This window comes from Salminus brasiliensis, chromosome 16 (assembly GCF_030463535.1).
Source record: "Salminus brasiliensis chromosome 16, fSalBra1.hap2, whole genome shotgun sequence".
Lineage (NCBI taxonomy): Eukaryota > Metazoa > Chordata > Actinopteri > Characiformes > Bryconidae > Salminus > Salminus brasiliensis.
The window spans coordinates 21,312,046-21,335,503 of record NC_132893.1 but is presented as its reverse complement, the minus strand read 5'-3'; the positions used below and the strand labels follow the sequence as shown (position 1 = coordinate 21,335,503).

General features: G+C 39.6%; 4 protein-coding genes across 6 annotated transcripts in view; 3 read left to right on the top strand and 1 right to left on the bottom strand.

The window, feature by feature from the left end:
- Window positions 1-4,480, top strand: LOC140536404 (uncharacterized). The gene is made up of 6 exons (XM_072658190.1): window positions 1-39; window positions 693-753; window positions 1,291-1,626; window positions 3,205-3,564; window positions 3,661-3,741; window positions 4,096-4,480. The coding sequence occupies exons 1-6, from the start codon at window positions 1-3 to the stop codon at window positions 4,254-4,256; spliced, it is 1,038 nt and encodes a 345-aa protein (XP_072514291.1). The 3' UTR covers window positions 4,257-4,480.
- Window positions 4,481-5,460: 980 nt separating this feature from the next.
- tiprl (TIP41, TOR signaling pathway regulator-like (S. cerevisiae)) lies at window positions 5,461-10,686 on the top strand. Its single transcript, XM_072658293.1, has 8 exons — window positions 5,461-5,673; window positions 6,526-6,654; window positions 7,948-8,127; window positions 8,238-8,334; window positions 8,745-8,876; window positions 9,041-9,136; window positions 9,326-9,388; window positions 10,176-10,686. Exons 2-8 carry the CDS (start codon window positions 6,545-6,547, stop codon window positions 10,305-10,307), a joined length of 810 nt encoding a protein of 269 aa, XP_072514394.1. The 5' UTR covers window positions 5,461-5,673; window positions 6,526-6,544; the 3' UTR covers window positions 10,308-10,686.
- A 277-nt stretch (window positions 10,687-10,963) lies between these two features.
- Window positions 10,964-20,622, top strand: riox2 (ribosomal oxygenase 2). Of its 2 annotated transcripts, none has more exons than XM_072658721.1 (10): window positions 10,964-11,022; window positions 12,786-13,224; window positions 13,315-13,434; window positions 14,482-14,610; window positions 15,158-15,261; window positions 15,395-15,497; window positions 15,656-15,824; window positions 16,685-16,773; window positions 17,165-17,284; window positions 19,254-20,622. In XM_072658721.1, exons 2-10 carry the CDS (start codon window positions 12,793-12,795, stop codon window positions 19,410-19,412), a joined length of 1,425 nt encoding a protein of 474 aa, XP_072514822.1. In that variant the 5' UTR covers window positions 10,964-11,022; window positions 12,786-12,792; the 3' UTR covers window positions 19,413-20,622. The 2 variants fall into 2 exon arrangements, with proteins under 2 accessions (XP_072514822.1, XP_072514823.1); XM_072658722.1 differs by lacking the exon at window positions 10,964-11,022 and adding an exon at window positions 12,521-12,583.
- Window positions 20,623-20,812: 190 nt separating this feature from the next.
- LOC140536462 (beta/gamma crystallin domain-containing protein 3) overlaps window positions 20,813-23,458 on the bottom strand; it is a 44,197-nt gene continuing 41,551 nt past the window's right edge. For both annotated transcript variants that reach the window (XM_072658291.1, XM_072658292.1), the window contains 2 exons: window positions 22,008-22,167; window positions 20,813-21,807 (listed from right to left, as the gene is read on the bottom strand). In XM_072658291.1, the coding sequence (XP_072514392.1) occupies window positions 21,719-21,807; window positions 22,008-22,167 (249 nt within the window). In that variant the 3' untranslated portion in view covers window positions 20,813-21,718. The remainder of the gene's footprint in view (window positions 21,808-22,007; window positions 22,168-23,458) is intronic.

Here is a 23,458-nt window from a genome sequence, read left to right as displayed (position 1 = left end):
ATGCTGATAGAAAGGGTGCATGTTCTGCTGCGTGGGATGGTGAGAAAGTGGTTCCTGTATCATTATATCAAAGGTTATGTGTATAAATCGCCTGATTGCTGAAGGCTAGGGTTCGTGTTTAATGTTACTAAATGTTGTCTGTAAATTCATTTCAGTCCAGTTCAGATAGACGAATGTCATCTTTTGTTGTCTGTGTTTAGCATTGTTTTATTTACTTTGGTGGTTTTAGATGAGTGTTAAAATGGGTGATTAAAGAGCGTAAAGTAAATACTGTTCATGTGAAACGTAAAAAAAGGGTAGTTTAAATTGCCTACGCAGTTGTGTTGTTTTTATTTAATACTACATGTCGTCGCTGTCATGCAAAAAACATTACATCTTTAAAATGTCAACTTTACAGGAGAAGGGAAATACCTCCTTAACTTTCAATGGAAGTCAATCTAAAAAGAATTTACGGCAAGTCATTCTGAAGCATTTCTATTGGTACATTCATCAATAAATTTGGACACGATATAAAGAACATCTGCCAGATTCACATTATGTCAAAAAGTGAACAAATGCCAAAGATGCAGATCCAAGGTTTTTGCATGATAGTGATACGATATTGGTCTTCATCAGTGCAATACATATTTGTCTTAGCTTTCTAAACAGACAGATTTAAGCTTTTGTTACCCTGCTTTCTGTTTTGTTTATAGACATATGTACAGTGTTCCTGTTTGCTCTGCTCTGTGTGGATGCTTCTGACTTTTCTCTCGGGCAAGTATTTATTTCACTCTCCATTTATGTAAAATACATGTATACTTTCATTAATATTACCATAATATCTCATTTCATCTCATTTTAATCAGACTTGTCCAAGACAATGTTTTAAACTGGTAGCTGGCAGCTGGTGTGATTCAGATCATTATACTATTTGAGCTGTTTCTATGTAGACTTCTGTAGGTTTGCATCCAAAATGCCTTTGGGCACATCTGACTACATTATTCCTTCAATACACATTAACTTAGACACCAGACCCTTCCATATCTATGCTCAACAGTGCTCTATCAGTCTGTTGTTGTGATTTGATGTGTTTTAATAAAAGTAATGGGAACCTAAAGAACATCTTCATCAAGCTCACCAAATGTCAAATGATTAAAGTGTCTAATATAATTTGGGGCCACTGTATGTAGTTATTAGAAATGAAAAGTCTTAACACTGCCATATCAGAGCCTCTGTAAGGAACATAGTTATATAAAGATGATGCTTTTACATACATACTGATATTTCTCTTCTTTAACTGAATTCTTTTAGCCGTGCAGACAGACAATACGACTCACATCGTTCATCAGGGAAAGACAACCATCATCAACTGTGATTACAACAAAACAATTGAAAGGGAAGTTTTTAGAGTTATTTTGAGTAGGGAACGGTCACTGTGCTCATATATTTATCAGTATAAATCCTGGAACATTCAATCATGTAAAGACAACATCAGATTAATCTGGATCCCAGAAACAGAGGAAATATCCTATGAGCTGTTGAATCTTCAGCTTAATGATTCTGGTGTCTACAAGTGTGCTGTGGAGAGACATGTACCCCCTCCTGTAAAGTGTCTGGGATTAAAAAAAACATTCATTCACATGATCGGTAAGAATGCTTACATTTGCTAGTTCGAAACTTCTCCTTAAAATAAGAAATTCACGTTGTATTCATGTTGTAGCTTTCTGTAACCTTTACATGATCCTATATGTATAAAACAGATGTTTTCTGTACATGAAAAAAGTCAGGGACAGAAAACAATGTATATTAAGACTCTGATGGGAAAATGAGTAATTCATTTAAATGGTAACACATACACAGCAATGATACTGATATACAAAGATATACAACCTGCTGACTACATCAGAGCGTCTTGCCATTAACATTCATATTTTTAGATGGTATGTATAAACAAACCTCAGATTCTTCAAGGCAGTGAATAAAAGATAAGCTATTTTTTGCTGATTCTTATTCTGATTAAATCTGAATTTTTGGCACTAAATATTTTGAATGTAGCCATAGCTAAATCCATGTGGAGGTCACAGAGACTTTAGTGCAGGGATGGGCAATATGACATGAAGATAATTTCATAATACACAATATATCAATATGTCACAATATATATAATTGTTTTATAGCAATAAAAATAAAAAAACAAGTACAAAGTATTTGTTTTGATACTTGTTTTTGGTTTGTGATATTTTACACTGTACCTAACCAGGTTTAATTCTATAATTCTTTGAAGTGAAACACTAGACTCTTACATACTGCTGCAAAGAGTTTCTTAAGCAGTGCCATAAAATAACCATATTTGGTTCCATAAAGAACCTCTTTTTAAAAGAAATGTGTGAGAGTGAAGAACCTTGAAATAAAAAACATCTTTATATGTTTTGAAGATTCTTTCAAATTTCACACATTTCATTTACATAAATGGTTCTTTATGGAACCAAAAGTGTCTTCTATGGCATTCACGTGTATATTACCTTCTCCAAAATTTAATCCTCATTCTCATTCTGTATTCACATAACTCGATTACAGATTTCTAACATTATTATTATTATTATTACCATTATTATTATTAACATTTTTAGCTATTGGGGATTCACTGCTTAATCTGAATTCAAAAACAAATTTGCATAATGGATGGTTTCCAATTCAAACAATGAAAGCGGAATTTGCATGTTTACTCATATTATGTCTTAAATGACCCTTGATTGACAGCATTACAGCATAACATACTTAGGAAGCCATTCTAAACTTTTAAACAGTCTTTGTGTTTAATAGCATAATCACCTCAAACACTGAAAACATTCTAGCGTGTGAATAAACATTGTCAAGTGCCACTGTCAATTAAATATGTAGGTATCTAGCTGCATGCTATAGTGATGACTGTACAGTAACATGGGGCTCACTGTACAATAACTGCATTTACTGCATAGTTGTAGGCTTGGATTGGATGCCAATACCAATCTGTTTTTATCAATACTTTAATAATCAGTGATATTTTTAAATGTGGAAATTCTGTTTTGCTTGAATATTTGTCTTGATTGCAAATGTTAAATGTTGTGATACATATTGTGTATTATGAAAATGAAAAGTGTTATGTACCTTGCAATTATCCACAGCCTCCAGACTGTAGGGGCAATTTGTCCACAAAATAGTACTTTATTCCTCATTATATTTCAGCTCGTCCAGCAGTGTCTTTGTCATGTGTGAAGGGGCCTGATGGAGTTCCCACAGCTCTTTGCACCTCTGAGGGTTTCTATCCTGCTGCTGTGGAGCAGGCCTGGATCAGAGATGGAGATTTTATCACCTACCTGAACACTTCACACACAGACACACAGACACAGCACCTGAACACTTCTGCTGTTCACTGGAACTCCAGCATCAACACAGATGGATCCCACAGCCTCTCATCGTACCTTCAGCTACTGACACACACAACTAGACAGGTGATGTTCAGCTGCTGGGTGAATCACTCGTCTCTGAACCAGCCGATCGCCGTCAACATGTCCTCCACTGAGTGCTCTGAGGAACAGGGAACAAGTATGATTTTCCACACACAGTTTTTACACAGAGATTGCGTTGCCCCCCCCCCCAAACCAGTTGCATTTACACTAATTAAAAAATATATTTTTACAGATCTGCTCATAATCACAGGCATCACCAGTGCAGTGTTGACAGGGACTATCTTGGTGATTGCAGTCCACTGTCATTGTCTCAGTAAGTTGAGCTTTTGCCAGCTTCCTGCGTGCATGTAGAGTAATGTTGTCTTCCTGTGGTTTGTTGTTCCATTACAGGCACCATCACATTACGTTGTGCCTTGTTCACCCATAGATGGTCCTCTATGCAGTTAGGGGGGTTTCCCATTCTAGCTGAAGTCATGATCTGCTAATCTAGTGACAGTGCTTTTAAATGGAGATTATACAGGCTGTTTGTGCACAACTGAATTCATGGACATGAATTAATTAAAATGGCTGTCTGGATACTTTTGGACATACAGTGTACAATTCCACATCAGTAATTGTAGCATATTTAAAAGCAATGTCTAAATACTGATGTAGTTTATCCTTATAGGAAGATGTAGGACCCATTCACGGCCTCCTGCGGAAAGGTCTCAGCCCTCGCCGCATTCTCAAGGACAGTTTGACACATACTCAACACTGGGGAACCACCAGCCAGTCCCGTGCAGGATCAACAGCAGCCAGAGCACAACTACTTACTACAACAGATGCTGAGCAGTCAAGCAGCTCTAAACGTCTGACTGATTTACAGACTGAAACATACATGAGGACCATGTCTTCTGTATGTCCGCCTCCACTAATAATTGTAGTGAAATGACATTCAATGTTTTTGCTAAATGCAAAAAAAAAAGATATTATATATAAGGGTATTTTTATATAGGCAACTGCACATCGCTACAAACCGATACCTTCAAAAAATCAATAAACTATTCATGCTCTTACTGTGAATTATTTATATGCTTTGAATGTGCTGTTGAATGTTCATATATATATATATATGACTATGACTATGACTGTGAATGACATACATGGCTTAAAGTCACCCAACAGCAATCTGAAAGACTAGTGGAGAGCCTGCCAAGACATGATAGACATGAAAGCTGTGATTGGCAGTTTGAACGCTCTCAAAGTTAAAATATTAGTACTGTTTTGTTTACATTTAAATAATAACTTCTGCATTATAATTATAATATAATATATAATATAATTATAATTATGATAATACCTTCTGTGCATTATTTGATCAGTTGTTTTTGAGCAGTTGTCATTTCGGGAAATAAATGCTCTAAATAGCAATATTTTATTTAGAATTTAGGTGAAATGTTCCATGGTTTATGAAATACAACATGAATGAAATTTTCCAGAAAAACAGTAAAAACAAAAAAAAACTGAAAATGTAGGGTGGTCTCTTAATTTTTTCCCCGAAGCTGTATATATATATAAAATTATATATATGAAACTATGAAACTGAAACTGTCCTCTTATGGACATGTGTGAGGACCAGGATTACTCATTTCACCCCGCTTCAACTTGTGCTCCCTTAAAGATGCAGATGCAGGCTGAAGTCTGCTTGGTCAGTGTATAAATATAGCTAGTATAGACATATTTTATAGCTACATTTTTTCATTATTACACTGCATTATTAATGTACATTAGGTCATATTTTTAAATTGTTTCTTGAAAAACTGTAGCTAGCTAATGTGTCTCTGTGTCCTTCTAGACTCTGCAAACCTCCAATAAAGCCATTAATACTCTATAGCTGAGCCTGTCGAATAAAACAGTTGTTAAAAAATAAAGCAGAATATTGGACTTATTTTATTTATGACTTATTTTCTTCACATAAAACACAAGGATCAACGTACTCACTATTTCACAGCTGTGAACATGAAGGTGGAACTACGAGACTGTGGAACTACGGGTTGCGTTTAACGTCGGACACACTGCGTTCATGGCGGCTGCGAGTGGGGTTTGGGCGAGTGAGCTAACGGCTAGCGACACTGAGTGACTGTTGTGTCTAATGCAGTTATAGAGCTATATGTGACCTGGTTGCATAAGTTAGCTATCGCTAGATAGCCTTTGCAAGAAAGCGGGTTCGGTAAACTTTACAGAGGGTCGCGATACTTCTTTGACGGTAAATGAGTCTGAGTGAGGAGTCATGGTGTTAGCAGCAGTGCTGTGTTTTTAGCAGGTAGTCAACCAGAGCCAGTGCTAGTGCTAGTGCTAGTGCTAGTGCCAGAGCCAGTACCAGTACCAGTACCAGTGCTAGTGCCAGTGCTAGTGCTAGTGCTAGTGCTAGAGCCAGAGCCAGAGCCAGAGCCAGTGCTAGTGCTAGTGCTAGTGCTAGAGCCAGTGCCAGTGCTAGTGCTAGTGCTAGTGCCAGAGCCAGTACCAGTACCAGTGCTAGTGCTAGTGCTAGTGCTAGTGCTAGAGCCAGAGCCAGTGCTAGTGCTAGTGCTAGTGCTAGTGCTAGAGCCAGTGCCAGTGCTAGTGCTAGTGCTAGTGCCAGAGCCAGAGCCAGAGCCAGTGCTAGTGCTAGTGCCAGAGCCAGTGCCAGGGCTAGTACTAGAGCCGGTGCCGGTGCCGGTGCCAGTGCTAGTGCCAGTGCTAGTGCCAGTGCCAGTGCTAGTGCTAGTGCCAGTGCTAGCTAACTAGCGCGTGTGTTTGTAAACAGAGATGACACAAACACCGCGTTTGTTAATTAGCACTATTTAATTTGATTAATAAAGCCTGGCGTGCATTTTTCAACTCAAACTGTGATCATTAACTTACCAAGTAAGCTGAATGCCAGCCAGGCACTTGGCTGTCTGCAGTGGCTCAGTAAGATCTCTGGGTCAGTCTGCTGCTGAAGATCATGTACCGTTGATTGTATATGGCAGTGATGTTGCTGAGTACAGCTTCACCCTTAATGTGCTTTTCTGTTGCAGTGAAAGTGAGACCACAGCTCGCTTTTGTCAACTGTGCTCTTTGTGCTGTTTTCATTTAGCTAAAGAGAAGGTCCAGCCATGTCGACCATATCTCATGGCTTTAAAAGCAGCAAGCAAGACTTCACGTTTGGACCATGGAACGTCACTGCGGCAAAAACCCACATTATGAAGTCTAAAGATATTGAACGGTGCGTAATATTATCAAGACCGGTGCTCTGGATGTCGGGGTGCTGTTCGTGTTGTGTACAGTGTTAGTCACCCTGTCAAATCTGTGCTCTAGAGAAAAAAAACATCAGTGATGGATGGTCCAGAAAGGCAGGGGCGATCTTAAAGTGTAAGCTTTAAAAAAAGACAGTGTGATGAATGGTTGTATGTTAATTAGTACTAAGAGGTGGTAATTTATTCAGTATGTCTCAGGATGTGACCTTACCAAGATAACTATGTGGTCAGACACACTGGTTTCCATCTCGGGTTAGCAGAGGGTTTATAGAATCAACCACTTAAAAATTGTAGTTCTATGAAGCTCATAAAGTATCAAGGTGAAAAATATGACAAGGTTTAAAACATTCCCTCAATTGGTCTGTTTCAATGGCTTAATAAATAGTTTCCTTTAATTAAAAAAATTCTGTTCCCTAAAGAGTCCCCTCTAAACAGATGAATCAATTTATTAAATTGAGTATACAGATTGTAACATTAAAGGATCAGTCAAAAGGTAGAGACTAAAACTGTCAAAATAGCTGAGTTTTGGGCCTCCGAGTGGTCCAGTGGACTAAAGCGCTGTCGCTGTGATCCGGATCACAGGATCGCTGGTTTGATTTTGAGCTGAAGTATCTGAGCTGGGGAACCACACCTTCCTCAGAGCATGCTGGCTGCCAAGCGATGCTGCATCAGCGGCAGTTCAAAAAGAGCTGTTGGCTGGCTTCACATGTGTTGAAGTAGACGTGTGCTGGTCTTCACCCTCCTAGTGATGGGAGTGTCCACATGAACGGGGACTGGGTAATTGGCTATCCAGATTGGGTAGAAATTGGGGGTAAATTAGAAAAACGTTATTAGGAATACCATATTTTTAAATTTATCTTTTATTTAAAGCTTCATTTCTGATTTTCCTCATTTTGAATGAGGGTGAGGACTGACACACGTTAGGTAGTGAATGATACTGTGGCAAATATGCAAACACTCATCATTATCCAAAACCATAGGGGTCAGTTGACTGGAAATAGGTTATTTCAGTGTCAGGTAAATCCCTCTGGAAATTTAATTTAGACTTTGCCTTAACCTGAGCCTAATGCAACTGTAATAATAACACAATCTTCGTAAAGTGGCAAACATTTAAGTTCAGTAGTTCCTAAATCTCTAATTGTTCATTTTGGCAAAATATGTCTGCATGCCCATTGTTTGTAGTTGTATTTTATTCGATTTATGATTAGATTCATTACTGTTTATTAGGCAGCCATAATAACTGGTTGTTAATGGTGTTTCAGGTTAGCAGAGGAGATGCACATGCCCTCTCTCCCAGAGATGCTTTTTGGTGACAATGTATTGCGCATTCAGCACACTGATGGGTTTGGCATGGAGTTCAATGCCATCGATGCTCTCAAGCGTGTCAACAATGCACAAGACATGGTAAAGGTGGCATGTGCTCAGGAGTGGCAGGAGAGCAGGTAGGGGACATATAGTATCAGAAATGCATTAAAACAATTCAGCCACATGAACTAAGTGTTGTTTCTGGTCCTGTATTAGCACTTTTATTTTTGTGCCTTCATCCCTGCAGAGCTGAATCTGAACACAAGGAGGTTGTGAAGCGTTATGACTGGACGTACACAACAGATTACAGAGGGACACTAATTGGCGAGGACCTGCAGATAAAGGTAATTTGGCAGGTTTGTCTGAGTAGTTGGTGAAATGGCTGCAGATTTGGAGACACTGGATACATGAATGTGACCAGAGGGATTGTTTACACAGTAGAGGAAGAGATTTGCTTTGGGTATCATACTGGATACCATGATTATCAGTTATGTTTCAGTCAGTCTGAATCGGTTCTTTGATGGGTGCTAATGCTATAGATTATAGGCTTGTGTTTAGTGCTCTAAACTGTTAACCAAAATTAAACTAATGATAAAATGATTATCAGTTTTAAATTGCAGTCAATTTTCTACCTTGGTTTGATCTCTGGTTGATTTTACACTAGTATTTACATCATATTCACAGTACTACTCGCAGTGCACTGTTGTTGCCTATTCTGAAAAATGGGCATTTACTCTGTGTGAATGTTACCCAGGTGTCTCCCACAACAGAGAGAATAGACCTGGAGAAACTAAAGGCTCGGGAGCAGATCATGTTTTTTGAGGATGTGTTGCTGTTTGAGGATGAACTCCATGATCATGGTGTTTCCATGATCAGTGTCAAAATTGTGAGTGATGCCAGTTTTATCTCAAAACTCTTGTTTCTACAGACATTTTTGACGAAAAGAGTCTGTCACTATACATTAAGTAGAAATGTGATCCTGATTTACATTTTAATGAAAAAACATGAATTAATTAAGCCGTTTTTATTATTTTGTGACGTCTGTTTTAGAGAGTGATGCCCACAAGTTTTTTTGTGTTGCTACGCTTCTTCCTGAGAGTGGATGGAGTGCTGATCCGGATTAACGACACACGGCTCTATCATGAGGCAAGTGAAACTCAACCAAAAGGAAAGTAACTAAAGGATCAATCTGTGAATCAGTCAGAATCACTTTAATGGCTGCTAATGTTATAGTTCTAGCTTATAGGCTTGTGTTTTTGAGTGACAGAATTTTACAGTGGAGTACTGCAGTGAAGTTTAGCTGGTATTAAATGTCCTAATCTCTTTTGCCTGCAGGCTGGAAAGAACTACATGCTGAGAGAGTTTAGCACACGAGAAAGCAAAGTGTCAGCTCTTCAGGTGAGGGATTTATTAACACTCAAGACGGTGAAATAATCTCACGACACCATCTCAGAAAGTATTCAAGGCGGGAAAGTTTGTGTGTGTTTCTTTATGGGGTCAGTGTGTGTCTGAATGCACACGCAAGGCAAAGCCTTAATTCAGTCCTGCATTTTATTATCAACACAAATACATGCTTTATCGTTGGGGATTAAAGTTGTAAAACAGGACACCTACAGAGAGATGACTCTCAAAATGCTGAACATGTTTGATGTTTCCTCCTTTAGCTGCCACTTTACGTCCATGGTTTTTGCAAACTACGCATCTGTCCTCGTTGTCAGCACCTTGTTTGTTTTTAGGATATCCAAAAGTAATCCTCCGCTGCTGATTTTAATTTCTTTTTTGGGAGATGGAGACTCTTCTCCCTCTGCATTTTCATATGTCTGTATGGTGTGTGGGTGAGAGTCTGTTAGGTTGCCTTTTTACTTTTTTTTCCTCTCCTCATCTCCCCCCAGCAAGTGTATATGACACGCTAACCATAATTTTCATACCATACTGTACCTAATTGATGCATGTGTTTTTTTATGGGCTGTGCCTGTTATTTGCAGTTCCTGAAGAGGTTAAGCTGGTACCCTGGAATTTCCACTATTACATTTTATTTATTTATTTATTTATTTAATTGGTTGATTTACAAAACACCTCACACGCCACACATAAATGAATACATTTTATGTAACAATGAAAAGCATGATTTTATTTATTTTGCTTATTTCCACTCATTTCTCTTGATGTTTCTTTCTCTTTGCAGCACGTTCCTCCCGCCTTCTACACAGACCCCAACGAGATCGCTCAACACTTACCCCTCAAGCTTACAGAATGTGAGAAGCTGGAGTTCCCCGAGCAAGCGCTATCATCCGAATCTACCAACGCGCCACAGTGACACAAATTCACACAGTGTCTTACACATTTACAAACCTCAGAGTAAGAAGGCTGATCTATAATGTCCGTAAATAAAACCCAGATCAGCGTTCGTACTGTGAGATGTTTGATGCATACGAGCCCGGGACTGGAGCTGTGATGAGCTGCACGCCTGCCTCTGCCTGTAAAGATGACCTTGAGTGCAGGTCCAGCATGCTCTCATTTCACACTGAAGACTTTTTACAACAAAACACTTAGAGCCTGTCTCAATCTGTGACACTGTTACAGGAACATCACTGTAAGTGTTGTCCTGTAAAACTCTCAGAGTTGAACTCACACATGGTGTAAGAGATTGGTCTGTGATGATTCTGTATTTTTTATAAAGAACTAAAGAAGTGGAATGTGATTATTGTGTGAATATGTTAGAGTTATTAATTGCTGGTCTAGAGTTTCATTGATTATCGATGTTAGAATGATGAATAGCTTATTAAAGATATGTGTTTGTAAATGGTGCACCACTCAGCAGTGTGTGTGATTTACACAAAGAATGAAATGAAACAAATAAAAAATGGATGTAGAAAATACTTAAAGTAACAGAAGCCCTTAACTGGAAACTTAAAGGCCTAAAGGCGCTGGGCAGATTATACCCGGAACATTATTGAAGACGAATGTTTCCAGTCGGACGTTAAGCAGTGTGACGCTGATGCTTCACGTGGGGACCCTGCAGTCTGAGAGCAGTAAGTGCAGATCACGGTTGCTGATCATATTCACTAAAACGTCTCTTCTTTTAGCCTCTGTACGTAGTGACAGTTTTATTTATCTATGTGAAAACCTCCTTATTCCCCTGACTAGTCGATGCCGAAAGTAATTCACTCTAACGCTCCAGCTGAAGCGGTTTTTACAGCATTTCCAATTTCAAACGACTTCTCTGCTAAATTAAAATCTCCCAATTGTCACCATCTCTCTAAATTATGCCAAACTGTGCAGTATAAAACCCTCTCCTAATCCATAATCTTCCAGTTTTCTTACAGAATTGTGCAAAATATAGTTAATAATTTTCTCTGATTCACAGCTTTTGCAGTTTTACTCATACGTGCTCTCATCACAGTCTTCTGTAGTTTCTGCTACAACTATTCCAGATTCTCATCGTTTTCTCTGCTAAATCTAGTTTCTTAATATTTTATGTAAGTACCAGAAGTATGTCATCATTTCTATTGTAAATCAGGCCAAACATCAAACGTTTTCCATACACTTCTGTAAAATAATGCCATTATACCAAATATTGCCATCGTTTTTTAACCTGTTAGTTAGAGCCTTTACAGTTTCCCCCAAATGTATCTAGCTGATTCCCAAGACGTTTGCCTATTCAGTTTTGCTGAAAAGCTGCGAATCGATTTAAGGTTTTTTATTTTATTTATTTTTTTATTATTATTATTATTTTATTTCTTTATTATATTTGTTTTACATTAGTCTTGTAGCGGCAGTGAACATCTAAAGAAGCAAACCTGGTCACCAAATATGTCTTGCCCAGTCCATTTGGGATAATTAAATTAGATTTGACAAGTTTATACGTTTTACTTTTTAGTGAACTATTTAAATAAAGTGGGGGTAATTGATTAAAATTTCGTAAGATCCAGTAAGAGACAAATTCCCTCCAGGTCCAGGTCAGCACAGTGTCTAACTTGCATTATGATTTAGTGCCATATCCTGTATACTGAAGTAGTCTAGTAGTTAAATCAATATTTTTTTGTAGTCAACAACTGACTGTTAAATCAAGTTACGAAATTAAAAAGTTACCAAGTACAAAACAATTCAGTATTTATGATTGTTGATTAAAAGCTTGGTCTGGGCTCTGACTCGCTTTCCTCTCAGGCTGCAGTTCTACAGCGAGTGGCAGCGCGCATTATAATGCACAGATCTGATTGGCCGGGGAGCGTCACGTGTGAGATTTTCAACGCATGCGATTGGTCTGTGAGATTGCTGGGCTGCTAAACCTGTACAGAAACGGCTAGAAAAGACACAGCGGTTAAAATAAACAGTCAAAATAAAACAGTTCTTAGTAGTTTATTAGTTATAGGTCCTGAACCGGATTGGACAGCGTCTGAGTTCAGTGACTTTAAATAAATAAATAAAAAATAAAAAAAAGATTTAAAACCTTTATGTGAAGACTGTTTTTTTTTGCTCTTGGGCTCCCTCTACAGGTGTGTAGTGTAATTGACTTTTACTCCACTGAAGTAAATACTTTGAGCTTTGCGTGCCCCACTAATGAACAACTATAAACACGCATTTCTGCGTTAGGTATTATTTTATATAGTATTATTTCAGGATTTTACTGAAATGCGGTTCTCGCGAGAGGTGTTATGGCTCTATTACGAGTTAGTGATGTATTGATTAATAAGTGCATCAATGCATCGATTATCAATTATTAAAAAAAGACTGGTGTAGACCAACCTGTTTCTGAACATCCATACCAAGCAAGATCACATGTGTCTATCTGCAGGACAGAGATGCCGAAGAAAGGGCGATCAGCAGTGAAGAGGCCTGAGAATGAGGCAGAGGATGGAGTGGCAGTGTCTGCTAAACAGAGAAAGACAGACAGTCTCCTGTGCTTCGACTCGCCCGCCAGCCTGTTCCAGAGTCTGATCGCTCCCATGGACGTGAAGCAGTTCTTCCAGGAGTACTGGGAGAAGAAGCCTCTGCTGCTGCAGAGATCAGATTCTGCACTGACCTCCTACTACCAGTCCCTTTTCCAGCTGTCTGACCTTAAAGATCTGTGTTCTCAGGGTCTGGAATATGCCCGAGACCTGAATGTCTGCCGCTGTGTGAACGGCAAGAAAAAAGTGATGAACAAAGAGGGAAGGGTGAACTACAGCCAGCTGAGGAAGGACTTTGAGCAGAGGCGAGCCACCATACAGTTCCACCAGCCTCAGAGGTTCAAGGTGAGCAAGATGAACAGGAGCGGGTGGCGTTCACTAAGCAAAAGTAGGATCATTCATGTTGATCAGAACTTTGTGTGTGTGTGTGTTCAGGATGAGCTGTGGCATATTCAGGAGCAGTTGGAGTGTTTCTTCGGGGCATTGGTTGGCTCTAACGTCTACATCACACCTCAAGAGTCTCAGGGTCTGCCGCCGCACTACGATGATGTGGAGGTATTAACCAACAGCAGAGTTCTAGTGTTCATCCGTTTTTAAGATGGTTCATCTTCTTTTATTTCACGGATCCCCTGAGGAAAATTAAGTGATAGTATATGATGCTTGTTAGGGATTATGTACCAAAAAACAGTCAACATTCCTATTATATAAAATTTTTCAAGCTGTTTTGGCTTGGTTGCCCAGTATTGCTCCTTATTTGTTAAGCAGTCAGGGTTGAAACGGTCCTAATAGGTGGGCCAAAACTGCTGTAGGTGGAATGGATCACATGCTCTATATGTCCAAATGTTTGTGGACACTCCTCCTAATTAGTGCATTCAGTTAATTTAAGTTGCGCCCATTGCTGACACCGATGTGCATATGCACATACACACACGCCACTTGTCTAGTCCATGTAGAGAAGCACTAACAATAGAATAGGACTCTGGTGCAAAACCTATTGGCACCGCACATAATGCCTGACATGGACCAGGGGGATATAAAGCCCTCAGCACCGAGCTGTGGAGCAGTGGAACTGTGTTCTCTGGAATGATGGTTGGAGCTCCATCCAATACTTTTGGGATGAGTTGTGGAGTTGGAGATGAGGTGGGGTGGTGATCATTCAACATCCTGACCTCACTAAAGCTCTTATTACCGAGTACAATTAAATCCTCACAGCAGTGCTCCAAAATCTAGTAGAAATCCTTCCCTGGACAGTTGAGACAGTTACTCCAACAATTGGAAAAAAAGAAAAATTAAGGCCAAATGGGAGAATTTGGCTGTCACTGTGCAGGAATCCGGCCCTCCAGGACTGGATTTGCCCACCCCTGCCCTAAACCCTCTGCTCAGCTGGAGTGCAATAATGAAAAACAATTCAGTCCAATCTTTTGTAAACAATAATCTACTGATGAGATTCTGATACCATTGTGCATCCCCAGTAAGAACTGCTGCTTAATCAGCTGTTGGTTCTTAGTTGACGATTCCACACAGTTTTATATATCTGTTTAATATCAGGATCCTAATATGTGTCCAGTCTTAGGCCCTGTGTTCTTTCTTCCCTCTGGGCAGGTGTTTATTCTGCAGTTGGAAGGCCAGAAGCACTGGCGTCTGTATGAGCCCACCGTCCCGCTGGCCAGAGAGTACAGCTTAGAGCCTGAGGACCGCATTGGCAAGCCAACTCATGACATCCTACTGAAGGTAATTACACCAAGGCCTATTACAGGAAAGCCAAGCATAGCAGCTCAGTGGAAATAATACAGTCCTTCAGTGAACCGCCAGCGCTTTTGGTCAAACTGAAACTAAATAGTAATTAAACCCATCGATGACAAAGAGCTGGGTGTAGTCTGATTGTGAGACATTGTTTCTCTGTTTCTCAAGTGTGCAGCATAATAGGTATCTCCCTCCATCCAGCCACCTACATTTTAACCAATCAAAGATCATGTGAACATTTGCTTGCAATATTTACAGTGTGAAACCAACTAAACCAAAAAAAAAATTGTGATGCAAACACCCCTAACTGTGGTGAGCACTTTAGCTATTATAGAAGGTGTGAAAACAGCTCTGCATTAACTAATGTTTTCATTTCCAGTTGCATTGTTCCTTTGAGCACATTCGCATACTTTTGTTAGCCTCCTTTCACCCAGTGTTTCAATGGTCAGGACCACCACAGATCATGCGTTATTTGGTGGTGGGTCGTTCTCAGCAGTGCATATTATATATGTGATATTTGGCTGCATGTGTGCAGGCAGGGGATCTGCTGTACTTTCCCAGAGGAACCATCCACCAGGCAGACACACCTGCAGGAGTGGAGCACTCTACACACCTCACACTGAGTACCTACCAGAACACGTACGTAAGGACGTGTGTGTGTGTGTGTGTGTGTGTGTGTGTGTGTGTGTGTGTGTGTGTGTGTGTGTGTGTGTGTGTGTGTGTACACATATATACTCAGTAGTAACTCCCTGAAATAACACTTATTTTTCAGGTCATGGGGTGACTTCCTTTTAGACGTCTTCCCCAGTTTGCTGTTTGACACCATGAAGAGTGACGTCAGCCTGCGTCAGGGTCTACCCAGAAGCCTCGTCACTGTAAGCTCAACCGTAATTATTTCAGCCACTGTAATTAACCACTGTGTATATAGACTATTCTTTTCACACAGAGTCATTCTCTCTTATTGCTTTCACCTCTTCTCTTCCCTCATTATGCTGTGTGTGTCTGTCTGTGTGTGCATTTGTGTGTGTGTTAGTCTCCAGGTGTGAGTTCAGATGTAAATAAGCAGGTGTGTGTGTTTCTGAGGGGTCTAGCGGAACGTCTGGAGCATGAACAGCAGGAGCTGCGCTCCTCAGAGATGAAGAGAGACTTCATCTCCAGCCGACTCCCTCCTTACAGGCTGCAGGAGGAGGACATCGCTCCAGGTGAGCCAGAGACTCACTCAGTGTGCGCGCTTGCAGACTGATGCACTCTAGAACAGGTTTCCAGAAAATACGCAGAAGAAAAGATTGGTGGGTGTTGTCAGATCCAGATTTGAAACTAGGGTGACCATGACTGGGGGCGTAGTTAGTGTGGGAGTGTAGTTAGGTTGTTGTGATCAGCAGAGGGGGGTTTAGGTAGGCTTAAGTTGTAGGGCTGTGGCAATGTGTGTCTGAGAGGGTGGGAGGAAGTGGCATTTCTTTAAAAATATGCAACTAACTTGCATACTTTTTGTACTTTATATATATATATATATTATAAAATTATATTAAAAAAATATAAAAATACATGCATAAAATCAAGTGTTGAAATCCACTGTTTCACTTGACACTTGTTTAGTCCTACTGGTGTCTCCAACAGGCTAAAACCCCTGCATTCTCCCTATCGGAAGCAGTTTGACCAAATGACCAAAACTGCATGTAGATGCAGGTACATATGGATCAGTTGTGTCCACCTGTGGGATTCTACTGATTCCCCAAATCTGTCCACTGAGTAGTCATTCCACAACATACAGCGCATCCCTAAAATGCAGGATTTATCTGCTCCACCTTAAATGGTGCAGAAGTTACAGAATGTTACACAACTTCTCAACTGTAACCAGAATGTATTTTCAGACGGGTTAAAGCTGTGAAAAATGTAGATTGTAGAAGCAAATGGCCACATGAAATCAAACCAATCCTGCCCATTTTGTGCAATTTAAAACACCTGGCCAGACACATTTTATTAGATTCCGAAAAGTGAATGTCCAAGAAAAATGTATCATGTAGCATTATGAGCACCACCTTTCTTTTGTTTTTCCCCCTAGTTGGAAAGTTACCAGCACTGGAGGACTCTGTGCGTGTCAGGTTCAAAGAGCATATCCTTCTCACAGTGGAGCCCAGTCAGGAAAACACAGTAAGGAGACTGTCTTGGAAGAATTTACTCCATTCATATGCTGCCAGTATTCATACATGTAATAGTGGTCACCAAACCTTCTCCTGAAGATCTACTTTCCTGCAGTTTCCATGGATGAATCAGCTGAGTCTGCAGCGAGGTAGATCTCCAGGAGCAGGATCAGTCAAACTGGGTTCCCTCTGGGCCACAGCTCTACAGGAATCAGCGGTTTCCCTTTTCTAACACAGTTAAACTTATTACCTAGTTTACTGATGATTGGAATCAGTTCAGTGAGGCCAAGGATGAAACTCTGCAGAGCTGTGACCCGGAGGGAACACAGGTTGACACCCCCTGCTACAAAGCGAAGAAATCCAACTGTCCATGTGTGTTTTGTGTTTTTTTTTTTCTCCAGGATGAAGCCACAGAGTTGGTGGCATTTGTGTTTCACTCTTTAAAGAACAAGAGAGAGACACACATGATGGGGGAACATAATGCTGATGATGATCAAGAAGATGAAGAGGAGACTTCACAGGTGGGACATAACATTCAAACTGTAGTGATTATTATAGCTGCAGATGCAAGAAAAAGTGATTGAACCGGTAGCTGGATTTTTTTTTATTTTATTTTTTTATGTCTGATCATTATCAAAGTCACAATTACAGACAAGCGCAATCTGACAAAAGTTGAGTAAACGTCCACAGTGCAGGCTAGAAAAAGTAAGTGATCCTTTAGCAGCAATCACCTCCACTAAATGTTCTCAAAAGGTTTGCATAACGCTGATGATGGATTTTTGGACTGTTCCTTCTTGCACGTGTCTCAGTTCAGTAATATTTCTATATGTGTTGAGCGCCCAGAGCCTTCTTTAGGTCATGCCAAAGCATCCTGTTAGGCTTTTCTAAGAACACCATTCTTGTTCAGTGGGCAGTGGTTCACACTAGCCGGTCTTTTCTTGTGAACAACAGCATTGTCTCAGTAACATGTAAAACCCACTCTTCCAATCTCAACACCTTTTGCCAGTTAGCTCTTGTAGAAGTCATTAAGACTTAAGTTCACTTACGCTTTCTAACCTGCACTGTGGATGTTTACTCAGTGTGCTCAGATAGGAACAATAGTACAATACAATAGTACAAATGTACAAGAAGATTGTGCTTGTTTTTAGTTGGGATTTTGATAATGAACAGACCACAATTTATTAATAATGAATGTAGAAAATCAAATTCCCTTCTGAATGCAACCTCTTTAGAACTGATTAATCACATATCACTCGCTTATTGTTTTGTAACATCTTCAGCCATGATCAACAATGTCAAATGTAAATAGATAAACTATTAATAGAGCCATATATCACTGTGGCAATTAAAAAGGTCTAGAGTCTAGAGGGGAAGTGATAGTCTAATGTATGTCTAATATATTTAAATGTAGCCTAATATATTTCTGGTTAGGGCTGCAAAATTTTGCTATGTGGTCAAAATATCATGAAGCAACTATATAATACTAGACATTGCATGGATGGATTGACTTGCAATGCTAGACATGGATGATTGAGGGAGTGATTGCACAGATTTATTCCTTTGCCTAAAAAAAACATTAGTCAGGATGCTTAATGCTTACAATAAATAATTCAGTAATTCAATAATTAGATTAATCTGCATTTGTGCAACATTCTGAGATATCAGTGTTGAGAAGACCAATGTCATGATGAAGACTAAGGTCCCAGGGAACCCATACTGTTCTCAGATAGCTCTCTAGATCTTTTTTTTTTTGTGGGTTCACTGTATGAGTACACCAAGTGAGCTCTCTAACTACCTGTCCAATAAAATGCTGCTGTTTCCCCAGAATGTCTCCCCTTTTGGTGTAAATTGGGAAGCTAGGTTATCTGGCCAAGTCAGCATTCCACAATTTTGCGTTCACTGGAGCTACTAAAACGGCACACTAAAGGTGGATAATGTTGGCATGGCAACTTGGGTCAGTTGTAAGAGACGGAGGGGCTAGTTGCTAAAATGTGTGGTAAATTACAATTATATGCTTCTTGAATGGGACAAACTTCCATTCCATAAAAAAATCATATTAGCCAAAAATATTTTTACCACAATATATAATAAATAATATTCAAACATGCATTTACTTACCTAATATCTTAAGCATGTTTTCTTCCAGAAATGAAAAATCTATGCTTCTTAATCCTGGTCCTAGAGAACTACTGCTATGCTTGTATTCAGTATATTCCCTGCTCCAAACACACCTAATGCACCTCACCACCGACAAGTCTCAAAGTGAACTGGGCATGTTAGAACAGGGGAAGTACTAAACTATACAGTGCAATGGTACTACAGAACCAGGGTGTGGAGAACCACCAATGTAACACACAAGTTCCTTGCCATACAAATACTATGTAGATTTTACACTGTAGATTTAACAGGCAAATTAAGGAATAGTGTTCAGCAGTACTGCTGATCTGTCCAGGAAGTTTCTCACTCTTTCATATTTTACTATTGTCACAGTTCCAAGGTCTCCGCTTTCCTGTATCCCACCTCCCCGCTCTCAGACGGCTGCTGAGCGGAGAGCACCTCCTCGTGGCTGAGCTGCCCCTGCAGCAGGATGCAGACAAACTGGGCCTGGTGTTGGGCCTCTGGACTGAAGGATTGTTGCAGGTCTGCTGACCAGCTTTGTTTTTGCCTTAGCCTCACAATGTGGTCAGGACAGGAATACAGCATGTGGGCTTCAGTCATTTTCACCATCATGTTTATAAGCAGCGGCTTTTGGACTGACGAGGAGAGACTGAAGCAGATGGATATTAGAACACTTCTCTCGTCTGGTCTTGCTCAAACACAGCTACTTAACCTGGCAGAAGGAATAGTTTGGCAAAGGTTCACAGTTCACATAATTCTCCACTTGCCCAAGATGATTAGTTAATAGTCGATCAGTCAAGACATGCTGGGTGTCGATTGTGTGTCCAACTTTCCGGCTAATGTGGTTAGCAAACACCTACATCAATAGTCACCAAAAATGTCCACGCTTTTCTCAGCCCACTTAAACCACATCCAGGTCTTTATTAGGGCATGCCCACTTGTTGATTTGCTTCAGCATAAGCAGCATGCTTGGATGCAAACTGATGTAATACTAAACACAGTGTAGCTGAATGCTCAGGACACCTGTATCTAAAAGGACTGTTGTATTGTAGAAGTCCTACTTTGCCTTAAAGCAGTTGGTAGGTCCGTGCAACCTTACTGAAGACCTGGATGCAGTTTGAGGCGTTGAGTAAAGTGTGTGGACATCTATGATGCAATTTTGGGTGACTTGACTTTCTCTGTTTGTCAGCGTCATAGTTCCAGTTTACTAAAGTAAAACATTCGGACACTAAACACGTCTTGGCTGGGGTAAATGAAAAATGGTAAACATGATATTTCACTGATCCATTCCTTCAATAAGAGAATTGAATCCGGTATATTTGGGCATGGAAATCGCCAACTTGCACTGCTCATCAGCGTTCCAAGATCCTGAGCTGTGGAAAACTCAGCTATGAGGCATGTGTACATACGTGTGTAAGACAGTGGAGTTTGTCTTCTGCAACAGAGTGTACCATTGTGTCGTGACGCTACCAGCAGGGCAGTGTGACATGTAGCCAGGATCCTTTCAGTACCATTGTCAGAACAGCTACTGTTCTGATAATTGCCTCATGTTTGTTCCTCTCTCACACATACACGCACAGATCTCTGACTCACTTTGTCGGAATAAATGTGTGTGTGTGTGTGTGAGATTCACAGCCACTTTTGATGTGACCTTAAGTGTTAAACTCCTACAAAATGATTTGGAAGTGGCAGTTCTGACTCATTTTGACTGAGTGCTTAATAAAAAAAAACTTGAATGATACTCCGTCTCTCATGGTTTTGTTTTAAAATATATAAATAAACAAGCATAATACAACTACAGCTAAAAGCCTGTATACATAGCAGTTGCATGCGTCATTGCCTCCAGTCCTGTCAGAGCCAAGGCTGTCCTTTCTTCTCATCACCGATGTGTTGGGAGAAGAATGAAACGTTTCTAAAAAGCCACACCAGAATTTATTACATATCTTTAATATTAATGACATCTTTTAAAAACTGTGAGCTTATTGACTTGAACTGTACACGTTCTGTCTTATCAGACAGTGCATTCGATATTTAATACATCTTTTCCTGCATATCATACACTCAGTGTTCAGTGATAAATCCAGTGATTTGACCAGATCCTCTTTATATGGCCCAAAGCCGACAGGAATAAATAGCTGTTGTTGGCGTATGTTGTTTCTTTGTTTTGGAGTAAAGGGAAAATTTCTACATGGCATCATGTCATAAACAGAGGAGTCCTGCAATTCCCAAAATCAGCATATAGGGGGCGCTGAACCCCTATTTTATGGCCGCTGCTTTTTAAGTGAGGATCTTAGTAGTGCAAATGTGCTTGGATGAATAAAATAAAAATACAAGCGTATAATCCGTTCTCTTTCTATAGCCCTAATACAAGAGCAGACCACCCCTTTTCTCCACGGCTACTCTGGCATAGAATAGTGGTGTATTTGTCAAAGTAGTGGTTTTGGTTGTTTGCTTTAAAACTGTAGTTTGGACAGGATTTACCTCTGGTTCAGAGAGGGCTGCTATATCTACAGGCATCTGTTCCAAGCCCAAAGAAGATAACCTGCAGCTGTTTACAGTTTGCAGTCTAGAGTGGAGATACTGCCGTCTGGTCCTGGATGGCCTAAGCGTGGTCCTAAGACAACAGAATTGTTTTTTCTGAGGTGATAGAACAAGGAAAATAAACAGACAGACATGCTATGGCTCTCCCGTACTACAAGAATTGAGGAACACTGGTCTGGACATTTTTCAGTGTGTTCCTCTTTTGGTTGTCAGAGGCAGTGCTATTTAGCTTCAGATGGTCCAGCCCATTACTGTGGCAACGCTATGTCAGAGAAACAGTGTCTTAATTCACGCCACTAAAGCACCTCTAGGTCCCAGAACTGAGTGGCGTTATCGGCGCAGAACTCACTCAGGATCAGATGGTCTCTGTCAATTCCACTCCCACCTGAAACACCATCAGAAAGGTTCCATGAAGATTTGACATGTGCATTAGTGTCAGGCTGTGGCTCTGCTTGTATTACAATAATTATAATTAAATAATAATAGAAAAGATCAATTACTTTAATGTGATTGAATGGAGTGTGAATTAGGTCGGAAAATATTTAGGAAATATACAAAGTTATTTATTTTATTATTTTAAGTTACCTCTCCGGTCTAGTACTAAGTTGAGGTCTAAGTGAGGGGAAATGGTCCCGTTTTCGTTCAGCCTCCACCTCTGATGCATACGCCCATGCTCTTCCCACAAGGCCACTCTAGCTCCCACAGATGCCTTTCCTCCAATCACAGACAGGCAGCCCTTCCCCACCTGTGCACACACAAACATAAAAACTCAAAACCACTAATCAATTGCTCTTCAAATGCATTTCAGTTCTTTACATGAACCTGAAAGAAAGGAAAAAGGATTCTTCATAGGTGAGTATGCACAGATGTATCCTACATGAAAAACTATTACAGCATGTGATGATGGGGTGACTGGGGGTCATATGGGGACTTTTGCATGCACATCATGGATATAGTAAACACCTGTATAACATAGACCAACTACATGTTTCATTACAAAGGGAGCAAAAGTATTCCTGGTTATTTGTATTAAATGTAAATTGTGAAAAATCATTTGTACTCGTCGTTTTTAAAATGCGTCAACACTGGTTATTTGCAATAGCCACTGTATAGCCTTAAGTTGGCTAGATGCATTGGACTAACGTTTGCTAACATTTCCGCTTGTGTTAATTACTGTTAAATATTATTAGCTACGGACAACAATGAAAATATTTCTTTTAACTCACACATACACTCACATACAGATAAATATGTACATATGTATATGTATGTATATATACACACACACACAGACACGCACTATTTCATCTCTGTATATATATTTGTATATTTGTATTCTGTACTTTTTTTTGCTTATATTTCTATATTTTCATTTTTATATTCTATTCTTAACTTAAATGTAACTTATTCCATTTTTATTTTCTTCATTTTTATTTTATTTTTTCTTTTGCACTTTTGCACTTTACTTCATTAAGTTAAGGTTTAGTTAAGTTTAAATGTAGATTTTTATTGTATAGCTTGATGTGAGCAGACTGTCAAAAAAGCATTTCACTGCAAGTTATACTGTGTATGACTATGTATGTGACAAATAAAATTTGATTTGATTTGATCTGAGCTATGTTCACAACATATGCCAAAAGTGAGGGAGATCTCTGGCATCACCCTGTGTTTTATAGTATGATTACAGTTACAGTAATATTTTAGTTCAAAATCATTTAGTTCAAAAACAGGGATTGTGCTTCATAGATTTCTTTAGCTTAGTGAATAAACCCTTAGTGAATAAACCCTTTTAAACAGCTTGTCTGTGCATTAAAGCACAATTATATTTCTCCACAAGGGGTTCCGTTCATAGCAAAGGCGTTCACCAGTAGGTTTTGCTGAGTCTGCTTAGATGGATGTGTGCAACATTACAGCTTGTACTTTAGTTTAGAATTTCAATAGTGCTCTATAGATAGAATCCTATTTTTCTGCTCTATTTTTAGCTTCACTGCACTTCAATTCTGACACTTGAGACAATACCAAACAGGTAAGAGATC